The 16,856-nt window shown below is 35.9% G+C and overlaps 1 protein-coding gene across 2 annotated transcripts in view; it reads left to right on the plus strand.

The window, feature by feature from the left end:
- Window positions 1–16,856, plus strand: part of LOC141430725 (uncharacterized) — an 87,575-nt gene that overhangs the window by 23,482 nt on the left and 47,237 nt on the right. For both annotated transcript variants that reach the window (XM_074091604.1, XM_074091607.1), the window contains one exon: window positions 14,158–14,417. In XM_074091604.1, coding sequence (XP_073947705.1) covers window positions 14,158–14,417 — 260 coding nt within the window. The remainder of the gene's footprint in view (window positions 1–14,157; window positions 14,418–16,856) is intronic.

Here is a 16,856-nt window from a genome sequence, read left to right on the forward strand (position 1 = left end):
GTGGCGCATGTGGAAAGATTTTCAGATTTTTTTTTGTGGTTACCGTGGCGGTTAAAAGGTTAAGGGAGGTTAAAGGGACATATTGTTGTAACTCAACAATGACATTAATTTAATTAACAACTAAAATTCGGACTTTATTAACTCTCGAACTAAATTGTAATTGCCAGCAATGTACAGCAAAGTAAATTGACAAGTAAGTGTAAATGACAGCCGACACTTGATACTTTATTATTTATTACTTGTCAGTTTACTTTGCTGTACATTGCTGGCAATTATAATTTTGTTAGAAAGTTAAAAAAAACTGAATTTTAGTTTATTAATTAAATTAATTTCATGGTTAAGTTACAGAACTACATTACTTTAAGCTTTTTTTAAAAAGGTTGGCTGCCGGTAACAAACTGTATGTAACCCCCTGACGTAGAAGAAAATACGAACAAAAAACTTAAGATACGTAATGAAACCTATAAATTTACTTTCCTGTGGGCAGATGCGAGATGCAATGCTCTGAAAATAATCCTTTCGGCGCCCTAGGGACCAGAAAAAGGTAAGAAACCTAGGTGTAGCATGTTGCTTATATTATATGCCTTCCGTTGGCACTTAGTTCGTTTGACAAGCACGTTAGTGAAATTTGCAAACAAAATATATAATTTTATTTCATTATATTCATGAACCCAATCTATATGGGTTTTATTAAGAAACTTATTTTATTTGATAAAATTTAATTTCTATCCGATTAACAAATTGGTGGAGATCGATGTTAATGTGGATCCTCTACTATTTTATCGCCCTACACTAAGAAATTGTTGGTTATTTTGGGGTCAAAAATATAATTTGTAGGCGTTTTTCCTGTGGACATGGCCAAAGCTATAATCATACTTATATATATACCTTAAATCCTTAAGTTGGCCCATTTTACTTAAAGGAGACATTCCTTTATTTTAAAAAGAAACAAAACTGCATTCAAAGATTTTCTTAAACTCGCTTGCCTCGCCCGGGACTCTAACCAACTAAAATTAAATGGGACCACCTCAGAAGAATACTCTTTCGACTAAAAAACGAATTTTGAAAATCGGTCCACAATTGACTGAGAAATCGGTGAACATACATTAAAAAAAATATAAAATACAAACATTGGAACATAGAACCTCCTCCTTTTTTAAAGTCGCTTAAATAGCGAGTGTTTGTTTTTTAAATTTTAGTTGGTTCGAGTCCCGGGCGAGGCAAGCGAGTTTTAGAAAATCTTTGAATGCAGTTTTGTTTCTTTTTAAAAATAAAGGAATGTCTCTTTTAAGTAAAATGAGCCAACTTAAGGATTTAAGGCAGTTTCCCTCCAGGGCCCGACTTATTTTTCCACACTTTATATAGGGCAGAAGTACCGGTTTTGACCACCTTAAGCCCAGTGCCAGTGCCTTGGCCGGTGCCTTGGCCAGTTGACATTTGCAGTCATATATAAAAAGTTATAGTATTAAAATAATATGTTTAGTGAATTTCAAAAGTTTATACTGGTACGAATAAAGTTTATAATAATTTATTACTATAAATTAATTTCAAACGTATTTTTAAACAATAAATGGCCATAAACGGTACAGTGGCCACAAACGGTACTTCTGTTTCTATATATATGGATGACACGCGGAAAAAAAATACAAAAAAATATTTCTTTGAAAGAAATAATTTCTTTTTGCTAACAACAATTCGTTCTTAATGTCTACAGGATAGTCGACTTTTTTTTTTCCGCATGTCATCCATTGATTTAATATTATGCGGGACCATAACTAGCGCTATTACAAACCTATTTTATTAAAATGTATTAAAATTCTGGTTACGTAATACTTGAATGACCCCTTAAATAAAACCGTCTTAAAATGTTATTTATCTGGTTTTCTTCGTTTGTTTTAATTATTGTGTTATTTTTCAGTGTCCTGCTTTGCAGCAAAAGCTTTGCAGTTTTACTTTGTCATTTTGTTTTTATATTTATTTATTTATTATTTTCTAGTACATCTAAATGAACCATAACTGATTTGTTTTTTTTTATGTAAGGTACTAAGGGACTATTGTATACGGGGTCCGATTTCTCAACATCTTCTTTACTTAGGATAGTTGGAATTTCCTTACAATTGCAAAAGCTCCTACCTACCTTAACTGTTCTTAATTCCAGTAACATGGACAAATTTAACACGAGTGATATTAATAAGTCGTATTTAATACTTTCGGTTAAGGAACCATTTTGCGAAATAATCTATATCTATACTAATATTATAAAGAGGAAAGCTTTGTATTTTTGGAAGTTTTTTTTTAATTTTTTATTCGACTGGATGGCAAACGAGCAAGTGGGTCTCCTGATGGTAAGAGATCACCACCGCCCATAAACATCTGCAACACCAGGGGTATTGCAGATGCGTTGCCAACCTAGAGGCCTAAGATGGGATACCTCAAGTGCCAGTAATTTCACCGGCTGTCTTACTCTCCACGCCGAAACACAACAGTGCAAGCACTGCTGCTTCACGGCAGGATTAGCGAGCATGATGGTGGTAGCAATCCGGGCGGACCTTGCACAAAGTCCTACCACCTGCAAACTGCACCTGCTTGTTACGAATTAACACAAAAAACTACTGGATCGATTTAAAAATTGTCACTATTAGAATGCTGAATTATTCCAAACTGCCATAGGCTATATTTTTTAACAGAAAAAATTAGGGTTCCGTACTAAAACTATAATAATGTACTTAACTCGAAGTGTAAAAAAAGTTACCATAAAACATCTTTCATCGCATGCGCTGTAGAAACTATTGATTATAGAACAAAAAACTGTTTTAAGATATTAAAGGATACATTAAGATCTACAAAAAACTTCGCGATACCATATGTCCAACTATTGTAGTTATGTCACAATAACTACTTTTTTACATTTTAAAAGTTGACAGAAATGACGACTAAAATCAGACCATCTTATCGATACCTTTGTATTAATCCTTATCCAAATAAATAATTTTATATTCAAGACGGTTTCAATACTTGTAGATAACTTTTTGAATTATTTAAATCGGACATTCCATTCAAAAGATATTACGAAATTAAAAATATCAATCTAACCAAAAAATGCATTTACTCTACGTTGACACGCCCCGGCTTCGTGCGTGTCGGGTGTAGTTTTTGGGAAATTGTGCTGAAAAATGTGTGTGAAGTGCCCTTGATTAGACTTTTTTAGAGTTCTTTGTCCAAAGGGTAATAAAAACGGGGCCCTATTACTAAGACTCCACTGTCCGTCTGCCTGTCTACTATGCAGTATCTCATGAATCGTGATAGCTAGACAATTGAAACTTTCACAGATGATGTATTTCTATTGCCGCTATAACAACAAGTACTAAAAACAGAACAAAATAAATGTTTTAGGGGGACTCCCATACAACAAACGTGATTTTTTTTGCTCAATATTAATAACGGCAACAGGTTGTTGCTTGAAATATTCACAGAATATTTATTTGTATAAATGTAATTGAAAAATAAGGAATTAATTTAAAATTAATTAAATATTTAAGGTGGGCTTCCATACAGCAAACGTGGTTTTTATTTGCCGTTTTATGCTAATGTCTAATGTTGTATAGGTACGGAACCCCTCGAACGAGAGTCCGACTCGCACTGGGCCGTTTTTTTACTTTACCCGTGCGAAGCCGGGGCGGGTTGCTAGTAAGCTATAATTAAATTTAATTGTCAGTGTCAGGTATCGAGGTCCTGTCGAGGTAAATTGTTAAATTTGGTTACGTGTTTTTTTTTTTAAAAGGGCTTAAGACTGTTATTATACAATTTAAATCCTTTATTTAATAAAATAAGTGAAATGATTTCATTGTTCGATTAATTTTGAATTGCTGCTTAATTTTATTAGATTTCCAAGCGGATTGCAATACCTTTATTTATATACAGCTTGCGTCTCAAGTATAGGTAATTAATATTAGCCCTTGTTGCTTGACATTGTCCACAATTATGTTGGCAAGTTTTTGTCTCCTGCACGCTCCTATAATGCCTAATATCAGTGCAATCTGTGAACAAATCCATGTAATTGTTAATTATCATCAATTATAGTTTTTATATTATGTATGTACCTACGCAGCTATTAACAAAAAGTCTATGTTAATACGTGATTTTTTAGCTTTGGAAATGTTAATATTTCAAAAATAAAAGCAAATGAATAAACAACCAACAAACAAATATTAGTGTAAATAGAACAGACGTACCGGTAGATGTTACGTACTTATATATATTATATAGAATAATCTTATTCTATAAAGAGATGTTTATTAACTTAGGTACCTATATCATGAAAGTTACCTTTGTGGCCAAATATTTGTTATCTGGTGCTTCCTTAATAAAACCTCGGACGTTGTTCTCACTCGCTGATAAAACATTTTCAGAAAAAGATGTTGCGTTCTTATTTATTTTCCATTGAAGGAGAATCTTGTAGGTGTTCGTATATTTCAGCATTGATTTGTCGGCGGAAGGCTGTCACTGACAATTTGAACTTCGTTGAGGACGTCAGGCGGAGTTAACTCAGATGTAAATTCATCACTTGAACTCACCATTTTAATTTACTTATCAAAAATTAATTCACTGGACTGAACTCATGAACATGAACATTACTTTGGCGGGTTTTCATGACAGGCGCGAACGGGTAACCATGATTGGTTCGTGCTACGTCATGCGCGCGCACTGGAAGCTCATTGGTTGGTTGAGTTCCGAGTGCGCGCGCTTGACGTCGCATGGTCCGAAATGGACTCCAGAATTCATTTACTTTTTTTTCATAACTAGACGGAATTATAACTCGGCTATACACTTGAATTTTTTTTTGTATGTTCTCGAATTTATATGGCGTGTTTTATATTAAATTAATCTGTATTATCTTATCAGTAAATATTCATTTGGTTGCATCAAACGTTTTCTTATTTGTCCAAAGCCAACTTTAACGACTCTTTAGTCTTATTTTTAAACAATAGTTTGGACATATATTTTTGAGATTCGGCAATTTTGAAAGTTACGCGTGCGGAATGTAAAATACATACTTTTTTTCTGCACACTTATGAATGCGTGCAGGAATTACTAATGTTCTTGACCCACGTCAAGAGGCACTTTCCGAGCATGTGCATTGTAATTAGTAGATTGATAACCAAGGGTGGAAAGTGACCCATTTCACCCGAGTTAGACACTACTTTTCATTTCGACTGTGAGGAAATTAAAATAGTACAAAAAAATGAGAATAATAATAGATTGAATTTACTTATATCCAACCTCCAACGGTACCTTTCCGACTCGCCAGGGCCGACTATAAAAAAAAATGGAGTTGGTCACGACCAAAGAGATTATATACAAAACTGGAGCTTGAACGCCGAACGAAGAAGTTTGACCTTGATTACTTATTTATATATTCCATCTCTTTCTTTCACATTTCACGAATGACTTCAATCTCTTTCTTAAACTAACTAAAAAAGAGATGGAATATGTTGGTAACGTAATAAAGATCAAATTTCTTGTTTAAAACGGATGTTCGGCGTTTAACCTCCAGTGTTGTATATAAGCTCCTTGGTCACGACGTGCATCTAGATGGCCATGCCGAAACGTGAAAAAAAAGTGTCATTGACGTAACTAAATTATCTTCGACTCCGTGGCTAATCGAAAAATTAAAAAATAATTACTTTCCACCCTTGAGATGAAAGCGCAATTTTCCACCCGGCTATCTACCCATGAGAATTAAAGTTTCCGAACAGGAGAGATGAAAAAGTTTATTTTTTATTTTTTTTTATTTTACCACTGTCGGCGGGACTGATATGTATATTCATGCCGAATTTCAGCTTTCGAGTACCTACTAACGGTCTCTGAGCTTAGCCGCGGACAGACAGACAGACAGACAGACACACGGACAGACGTGGCGAAACCATAAGGGTTCCTAGGTGACTACGGAATCCTAAAAGTGTCGTTGGTCGAACGATGGGTTTAAAAACTTACAGCCTTATTCATAAAAAATCCTTAATTGAGGTTTGACCGGTCTGTTACTTAGCAGACTTGATTAAGCTTGTTAGACGGTTGTCAAGAAGTATGATTCATAAACGCTTGCTAGTTGTTGAGCTGCTGATAGACGGATTAGACGCGTTATGTTGGCCATCTTGACAAATCAAAGACAAAAAATAACATCATTGATAATTAAAAAAAAATTGACAGCAGTGACTGCAAATTAGCAGGTAAAATAAAATAAAAAGCGAGATGTTTGTTTTCCCGCCATTTCCGATCCGCATGTTTATGTTGTACCTAAGTGCAAAAAGCCGTAATATTGTTAATCATCCTAATTTTTTTTTTCATATTTATTGTTAGTAAAGTAGCAGTAATAAATACCTAATTAAGAGGATTTTTAAATAAAAATTCCTGAAAATAATTTATCCTATTTTTTTTTAAATCTTTGCGTAACCATCCCTTCACTAAAAATATCTTCGGTACTTATGGTTTTTTGCTCGTATCAAAGTCAGCTGTTCAAACTTGTGGCGGCCATTTTGTGACTAAGCAGGGAGATAAAGGAGGCTCTACGGTCCTCTAACTTTAGCAGAGCCTTGATCGACTGATTAGCGCTAACAGACGTTTACGAATCATGTTTTTTAGCATCGGGCCTTCAAGGAGGCTCTAACTTTTTAGGAATAAGGCTGTTAGTAACTAAGCACACTTAGCCGAACTTACACGACTGAAGTTTGGCGTGATTAGGTCATGCTGTTATAATAATTTGAAAGTAAGAAAGAATAGTAGATTGTTCAACAAGAGCATAAAACGAGCCATTTTACTCAAGACGTTCATATAGCCACCCGAGCCGGTACGGCGAGGGTGGATAGACACGTCGAGGGAAAAATGGGTTTAATGCTCGAGTTTTTACACTGCTTTTCACTTCGATGGCGAGGAAATGAAATAGCAACAGTGGAAACAATTATTGATTTACTATGTACCTTTTATTGTTCTCGCATTACTATTATAATTGTATTATTTTGGTTTTATTGATCTATTTTGATTGATTTGATTGATTTTAAAAATATATCTAGTAACTTCTTTGTTTGTGGCAGTTTACAACGGATTGCCTTGCTCTTAGACGAAGATTTTACTTTATGCACTAGATCATAAAAAGTCGTTTAATGTCTCCTGGATCCAGCATAAATATGAACTTACCGAGAATTAGCAACAAGTCAACAGCACATACAGCCACAAACAAAGAAGTTAATATATATTTTTATTCATCATTTTTAATTTATATAAAATTAAAAATCAATTAAATAAATCAATAAAACTAAAAATTATAATTATATGGTAATGCATGAAAAATAAAATGTACCTACATAGTAAGTGGACAATTGTTTCCACTGTTGCTATTTCGTTTCCTCGCCATCGAAGTGAAAAGCAAAGTGTAAAACTCTAGTATTAAATCCAATTCCCCCTCGACGTGTCTATCCACCCTCGCCATATCGGGTGGATATATGAACGTCTTGGGTAAATGGATCGTTTTATGCTCTTGTTGTACAATCTACTATTTTGTTACAAAACACATTAAATAAGATTTCATACAAAACCATAGTTTACAATTTGTGAATTTCTAGCAAGACTTTTGGGAAAATAGTGTCACGTTTTAGGCCTACGGTTTAGCCTAGTATAAGCCAACTTCAGTCTGTGCCAACCTAAATTACGCGGCTGATCTGATCACCCCATATCGAGACTTAGTTTCGACAGATGTGTTGCTAGTAAGTAACTGCAGGTAATATGGTTACGTAGCATAACATCTAAAATCAAATGTCATAAGTTTGTTTTTCATACGATCAAAATATATACGGTCAAATTGCATAACGTACAATAATAATAATTTCTTTTTTCATAAATTTAAAAATTCTACGGTCTAAATTCAGAACGATTGTAATCTGCATAACGTGCAAAATACATAAAGTAGAATTACATTATTATTTATTCGTCTTTTTTCATGAAGCGATTTTTCATGAAGCGTTTTATAATGTTCGCGTTTATTTTTTTAGCTTATTTAGCAAGTAGATTTCTTTATATGTTGCATATATTTTGAGCAGCATTAGGCAACTCACGTTTGATGTCGACGGAGTCCCGCGCGGGGCTCCTATTTCTGGGCGAACTGCCCTTCGGGCATCTGAAGATACCTAACGAACCTAACCTAAATATTAATGTGGTTGGCAACGCATCTGCAATACCCCTGGTGTTGCAGCTGTTTATGGGCGGTGGTGATCTCTTACCATCAGGAGACCCACTTACTCGTTTGCCATCCAGTCGAATAAAAAAAAAAGTGTAATAATGTGGACATTAAGGGGTAACGATTTGTTAGAATAATAATTTCGAGTAAATACCTAAGTATATAATAAATATTATTTATTTAGGCCGACATTCTAGACGTACAGTCGTGGCCCACTAATTAAGGACAAACACATTTTACATAACTCGATACAGAACAGACAACTATAATTTGCAAAATTCAGCACAATAAAAATTATGAATGTTACTCAAAGATATATCATGAATCCAGGTACTAGCAAAATACTTTTGTTCACACACATTAGTTCGCGAATATATTGATGGCTGATGATTTATAAACTTGTTATGATTTTAAGTATATTATTACTGGCACTGTAATTAAGAACAGTGGGTTTGAAAAGATCCAACATGTCACTTGCCTTTCGGTTTCTCAGCTATTCTATTATTATAACGTGCTTGAGAAGTTTTTAAAAATGGGTAAAACCCCTAGTTCTGATGCTTACATCAGTAACACCATAGTAACATTGGTTTTAGAGAGGAAGTGGACATATCGTTAGGTTGCCGAACACCTAAAATGTTCGAAAACGAAAGTATTTAATGCGATTAGATACTTTAAGAAGAATCGAACATGCCAGAAGGTCCAGCGGAAACAACGAGCACGTAAAACAACCCCCCGAACTGACGCCATAATTGTTAGGACGGCGAAAAAAAATCCTACACTGCTATTGAGATAAAACTACAACTTTTTGGAAACAATCTGGTCTGGGAGCTCGTAGGGAAACGATTGAACGAAGCGATTTATTTGGTAGGGTAGCTCGCAAGAAACCATTAGTCAACAAGAAAAACAGAGGGTTAAATTTGAAAAAGAACACAAAAACTGGAATTTGACTCAGTGGAAGCATGTGTTATGGTCTGATGAAACTAAAATAAATAGAATAGGATCTGACGGTCAAATCTACGTACACCGACCACCAAATACGGCATTTAATCCGCATCCCGCAATCCGCGGATGTGAAACATGGCGGAGGGAATATTAAATTATGGGGTTTTTTTTCTTTGCATGGCGTGGGACCATTGGTGCGAATTGACGGTATCTTGACTCAGCATGTGTACAGAGACATTTTGGAGAGCACCATGCTGCCATACGCTGAAGAAAATTTACCAATTGTTTGGGAATTTCAACAAGACAACGACCCCAAACACACTGCGAAATCTGTAAAGGACTGGTTCCATCGTAATTCTGTTTCTGTAATGGCTTGGCCCTCCTGCAGTCCAGATCTCACTCAACCCTATAGAGAACCTTTGAAACGACGTCAAAAAAAATTCTAGACGATAAAAATATTAGAATTCTAAACGGACTTTATGAGGCGACACTTGAAGCATGGAGATCTGTACCTGTAGAAAGATGCAGAGCCCTAGTAGAGTCTATGACGAAAAGATGTCTAGCAGTGCTACAGAATAAGGGATTCCCTAGCAAATATTAACATAACTTCAACAATGTCCTTTGTAATTCATGTGTTTTCGTTTCCGTTCTTAATAAGTGTGCCAGTTTATTTTTCTATGTCATGGGATAAGTTAATTTCAAATGTCTTTTTTTATTATTATCTATAATTTTTTGCTTTAAAACTTGTTAAACCAACTTCATAATACTTAAATTAAGTAATAGTTAAACCACTGATGTATTAAACTGTAGATCCACAGTCGCGCGTCCGAATATGTCCGAGCCAAATGAGCGCCACTTTGGTAAATGTGGCCTTCTTTTTTCTCAGTACGTTGTTGTCAGTGCAAGCGTAACGATGCCCACGTGCGTCTTTAAAAGTGCAAATATCACTCGCGAAAACGGAACAAATCTGATGAAATATCATACTTTCAGCGAGTATTTGTTGTTTTTCTATTAAATTCTAATAATCAGAGAGAAATATTGATTTAAATTAATTTTAAAGCCATTTCTAAATTGCTAATTAAAAGATAAACGTTGCCAGAATTCCACAACATTGACAAATGCCTTGTCTTTGTCACACGCACAGGAAAGCATATCAGTAAAACGAAACAGATAAACAACAGAACATGGAACAAAAGTGTAGGAGTTGGCCGTCACTCTATTTTATTACCGAGTCGCCTAGCAACGGTAGCTATGTCGTTTGAAATTTACCTTGAAGTTTGCGATTTTAATTATGTTTATAAAGCTTCGATAATATATGTACTGACTGTCTGACTGTGTGGTTTATTCGTTTTTGTGCAAATTAATAAAGCAATTTATGAACCACAAACCTCAATGAAGCCAACTTTGATAAAGCGCTCGCCAAATCTACACCGTATTAATCACTATGTTTACCTATTGTTTTTTACACTAAAAAAATCATACTAAGTATTTTAAACTGTTTACAAGGTTATAATACAGTTTACAATTTATTTACACTAGTCGAGCTTCTTATTATTTAATTACACAACATACGAAGTCCGCCGAATTCCCGCGAATGAACTGTGCTGACAGACAGCCTGCAATTTTTTTTTGAGCGCGCGCGGTGTGCGCTGCAATTTTAGAAGCAAACAGCCAGAACCAAGGAGGATGAGAATTCAAATTTTTTTATTCGAAATACTTGCACAAGTGCTTACATTTCGGCGATATTTTAGAAGCTTTTCTGTAGCTTGCCCTGTTTGCTTATTTATTTATTTATATTATTTGTTTGTTTGGTCAAATCTTGTAAGCTAAATTTGACCCACTTCCAGTGGTCCGATCGACTTGAAATTTGGCATACTTATGTAAATTTGGTGACAATACAATAATCTGGTAGTGACAACTTGGTGGTTCTGTCAGAATCGTCTCTGCAGGAGGAACTCCTCAATAGTTAATAGTACCGACTTGAAATTGGTACAGATATGTAGTTTAGACGACAATTCAAGTACAGTTACAAAAAGTACATTCGGCAAAAAAGATTGTATTAAAAAATTAAATTTTTACAAAAACTTATTACAAGCATTATATTTATTTGCAGTGTAATAAATATGTTTGCTCAGGTGGAATCTTTCAACTCAAATTTGAAGTGGATATCTTCAACCGATTGAGCTGAAATTTAACGCATGTATAGTATCCGATGACAATGCAATATTATTATAACATGGAGTTGATCTGATGATAAAGCTACGGGTGACCATAGGAACTCTGTGATAAACGACACGACCACATCGAGTTTGGACTCGTTTGTCGTCTTGACGAGTACTTCGTAACCAAGGCATAAAGTAGGTCTCTAGGTGCAGCGTTTTGGGCTGTGCGTTGATGTATCAACAGTCAGTTAGTCAGTTTATTATTTTAATTTTATATATATAGACAGTGCCGGATTAGCCCATAAGCAAATAAGCGATTGCTTAGGGCATCACGTCTTGGGGCACCATAAAACAGCAACAAAATTTTTTTTTTGTTAGCACATAAAAGGCTGTTTAAAATCCGCTCGCTCGTGCCTCCCCATAATCTCTATCGTATTTCAAAATATAAATTTCGTCGTAATAATACTTATTTAAATATCGATAAGGGGGGGGGGGGCATAGGCGTGCATTGCTTAAGCATCAAATAGTCTTAATCCGGCTTTATATAGATTATCTCGAAAACGGTAAACATTTGGACTAAAGAAAATTAGCTTAAAAGTTACTTTAATTTTTTTTTAATTTAATTGACAAAAACTTTTATTACGAAAGTCCTATCCGAAAGTCTGAATGCATTCTTTTTCTACAACCTGAATTCGTCCGTCTTAAGAACGTCAAACTCATCCAAGCAATCTTGCAACGTCGCTTCAATGTAGCAAGTGAAATAATCCCTCTGCCTTTTCTGATAAGGTTACATTCATATTCGAGCATGCGTATGTGAAATTGTGGAGTTAGCGTCAAGTGTCAAGCGTTGTGGAGTTTCGGGCTAGCGAAATCAACTGTAATGAGTAAAGACCTTATATTTTGGTCACGTATTCTTTCTATTTGTTTGTGTGTGGATCAGTGTTTCTACGCACACGTAAAATTTTTATTAATTGTGGAATATGGCCGCTAGCGAAATTCAACTGTAACTTAGTAATGTGGTTCAAAATTTCGTCACGTATTCTTAATAATTTTCGGGTTGATGATTAATTGTTAATAAATATTATTTATTTAGTTCCGACATTCTTGACGGGAGTTTTGTTTGGCAATGTGTAACACAGTTTAATACATCAGTGAGTTAAACAATATAAATAAAATTTAAATATTAAATACAATTAGCATTTTTATAACAAGTATATATAAAGGCTAACACTGTTCTTAATTAGTGGGACGACTGTATGATGTATAAAGTTTTATTTTAACTAATATTATTAATGTGAAAGTTGTGAGTGAGTGAGTTTGAATGTTTTTACTTCTAAAACGCTTAAAAGATCCAACGGATTTGGATGAAATTTCGGAAAGTTATTATTATAACCTGGATTAAAACATAGGATACTTTTTATCCCGATCAGTCCCACCATAGTAAAATTCGAAATAACAACGCTAGCTTAGAGCCGAAACCTAAAATGTCGTAGTTGAAAGTATTTAATAAAACATAGATACTTTTGAGAATCGAACATGCCACGGGTCCAGCGGAAACAAAAGCACGTAAAACAACCCCCGCTTTGAGCCATGAATTTTAGGATGAAAAAAAATCCTGACCTATGGAATAACACTACAACTTTTTGGAAACAATAGTCCACGAGATAGGGATAAAATGAACGAAATAATAACCGCTAGGCTTACTCGCAAGAAATTTGGTATGTAGAAAACTGGAAATTTGAAGAACACTTAAGTGAATTTTTGGGCCGATATTTCTACGGATAATAGGAATAAAATCTCGAAATTAACAACCACTGGCTTAAGCATCCCGAAAATTGGGATGTGAAGCTGACGGAGGGAATAAAATAGGTTGTTTTTCTTTCCGTGGGACCATTGGTGGAATTAAAATCTTGAATCATAAATGTGATTAGACATTTTGGAGAGCACAACTGGACGCTGAAGAACACTTACCAATTGTTTGGGAATTTCCACAAGACAACTTGGGAAACACTCGAAATCTGTAAAGGACTGATTCCATCGTAATTCTGTTTCTGTAATGGCTTGGCCCTCCTGCAGAGATCTCACTCAACCCTATAGAGAACCTTTAACGACGAAATTCTAGACGATAAAATAAGAATTCTAAACGGACTTTATGAGGCGACACTTGAAGCATGGAGAGTACCTGTAGAAAGATGCAGAGTAGTAGAGTCTAGCGGATGTCTAGCAATAACAGAATAAGGGATTCCCTAGCAAATATTAACATAACTTCAACAATGTCCTTTGTAATTCATGTGTTTTCGTTTCCGTTCTTAATAAGTGTGCCAGTTTATTTAATATGGATGGGAAAAAATGTCTTTTTTTATTATTATCTATAATTTTTTGCTGTTAAAACTTGTTTTAACCAACTTCATATATACTTAAATTAAGTAATAGTTAAACAATATAAATAAAAGTTTAAATATTAAAATACAACTTAGCAGTTTTATAACAAGTATATATAATACTAAGGCTGTTCTTAATTAGTGGGCCACGACTGTATGTGTATCAAGTTTATGACAAATAATATTATTAATTTTGTACTTCGATATTATATTCATTCGATCAGTCGTGTTGTATGTATTTCGAACGTTATTCATTTAGGCTTTCAACATTCTAGACGTATGTGTATCAAGCTTATGACATTTGACTTTAGATGTTATACTACGTAACCGGTAATATAGCATTGCTGTAATGAAATTATAATTTTCAAAGGGTAGTAGGTACCCTAATGGAATAGTGTTTGTTTTTGTAAGATTGATGTTGCATGAGTCGATGAATTGTTGGCAGGGTCGGTGGTGTGCGGCGCGGGCGCGGGCCCGGGCGGCGAGCAGGCGCGCGCGCGGCGGCTGAGGCGCGAGGTGCGCGCGCTGGCAGCGCGGGAGGCGCGCGTGTCGCGGGCCGTGACGGCGGCCGAGCTCACGCTGAGCCGGCTGTCCGCCGACCACGGCGCGCTCGCCTACATCACATACGCTGACCTGCGCTCCATCAAAGACTTTCGCAACCAAACTGTCATACCTATCAAAGCGCCGCCAGACACCAGGCTAAGCGTTAGTTTAATTTAAATCATTTATTTAAACTCAATATAACATGTTTTGAAATTTTTAAACCTAAATACTCAAATTTTATAGGTTTGTAAACGGTTCCATTAGCCAAATATGTGGTCTACCACCCTAAAGTTGATAATCGTTTGCAAGTCATAAAACAATAATGCCAACAGACGTGTGTCTGTCAACTTGAAAGTTCGACTTTAGCGACATATTCATTTGACAGGAACTTGTTTAAAAATTGATAGACCACTTATTGTGCTGATGGTACATGCATAAAGAATTTTTAAATACCATATGCAATTTACTAACTTTTTCCCATGACTTTCGCGCTGCATTCAAATATCTGGTGTAAAGCTTCTTTATCACTTCCATTTCATGAAGCAATAATCCATCCAACGGTAACATCATACGCCCATCATCGAGATTGGTATCCGTTAGTGAATATGTTGCCGCAGGTTCGAATATCTACCTACTTGTTTTTATAACATGGATCTTATAACGAAGTGGTGTTGATATTTCATAGAATTTAAAATAACTTACGTTTAAATGATCATCACAACAAAGAAGTTTCTGTTTAGGACAGTTTCGACCCACCAGTAGGCACCACCCTTTTTGCAGTTCTTTTCTAATAGAAACGAATTTCAGACCACGTTTTTAAACATTTTGGTATTAGTGCTTGTTGGAATTAAATATGTTTTAGGTGCTCTCCATAAGCTCACAGTCTAATCGGCAGATTTCAAGGTACAGCTTCAGTTACGTAGGTCGTCGTAGTAGCTTCCAAAATTGAATCCAGGGTCAAAAGCTAGTATCGTCGTAAAAGTAGGCAATATCAAAGGTCCGATCCGGTGTGAATAAGAAAGCACTCGCAAGATCGAGATTATATCTAAAAACATGAAAACTTCGAATATGCGGAAGAGGTTATGTCGAATGTAAACAATTTAATTTTGACATTGCTGTTAGGTTTTTTTTTCGTTCGTTCGTGAAGACCAAGACAAAAAGCGTATTCAGGCGTAGTAGTTCATTTTGGTGGGAATAAAAACTACATTTTCACTTCTCATGTTCGTTAAGCTCGTGTTTCTAGTGCATAAAATAAAATATTCGTCTAAGACCAATTTAAGACCAAGGTAATCAGGTGTCAACAGCCACAAACAAGCAAGTTTCCACGTATTTTTTACTTTATATGAAACTAAAAATCAATCAAATCAATAAAATAAAAAAAATAGAATTATTATAATAACGTATATTTTATAAAGCACGGCAGACATAAAACTGCAATCCACCGGACAGTCATTTAAAATTGAAAAAGGTGTCAAACAGGGCGACCCATTATCTCCAAAACTCTTCACAAGGTCCCTAGAGCAAGTGTTCCGCAGCCTGGCAGCCTTGTGGGTGACGAAGGGCATCATTGTTATCGGCGACAAAAGATTAACTAATCTTAGATTCGCCGACGACATTGTTCTGTTCTCCTCATCCGCATCGGAATTACAAACAATGCTTCAAAAACTAAGCTCTGGAAGCCTTCGAGTTGGTCTGAAAATGAACCGGTCAAAAACTCAGGCAATGACCAACAGCACCAAACGTAAGGTAGAGGTAGACGGGCAGTTGTTACAATATGTCGACGAGTATCGCTATTTAGGCCAATTAGTCTCTTTCAGCCACAGACAAGATAAGGAAGTCGAAAGATGGATCCAAAACGCCTGGAAGAGCTATTGGTCCATGAAAGAACACATGAAGGGCGATCTTCCGCTAGCCTTAAAGCGGAGGCTCGTTGACATGTGTATACTGCCTGTCCTAACTTACGGTGCTCAAACATGGTCACTTACTGAGTTACAGAAGACCAAATTGAAGGTTTGCCCGAGAGCAATGGAGCGCAGTATGTTGGGAGTGAAACGGGTTGACCGGATCCGGAACACTTTATTGCGCTCCAAAACACGCATTGCTGATGTGGGTGCCAAGACTGCCAGGCTGAAATGGGACTGGCCAGGCCACGTCAGCCGTGTGGAATCCAATAGGTGGGCTAAAATAGCCACAGACTGGATACCACAAAACGGACTTCGGCGGCGTGGCAGACCCAGGCGTCGATGGCAGGATGATCTGGACGCCTTTCTTCGCAGCTGGTCAGAGATCGCCCAAGAACGGGTAGAGTGGAGGACATGGGGGGAGGCCTTTGCTCAGCAGTGGGACACCTCTACAGGCTTCCAAATAGATATAGTATAAATAATAACGTATAAAAAATAAAAGGTACATAGAAAGTTAATTATTATTTCCACAGTTGCTATTTCATTTCCTCGCAATCTAAGTGAAAAGCAGAGTGTAAAACTCGACCGTACCGGCTCGGGTGGCTATATGAACGTTGGGTAAAAAGGCTCGTTTTATGCTCTTGTTGTACAATCTACTATATTTTTATAATGAATTGGTATTATAGAAAAATCTGCCTTT

This window comes from Choristoneura fumiferana, chromosome Z (genome assembly GCF_025370935.1).
Source record: "Choristoneura fumiferana chromosome Z, NRCan_CFum_1, whole genome shotgun sequence".
In the NCBI taxonomy this organism is placed as follows: domain Eukaryota; kingdom Metazoa; phylum Arthropoda; class Insecta; order Lepidoptera; family Tortricidae; genus Choristoneura; species Choristoneura fumiferana.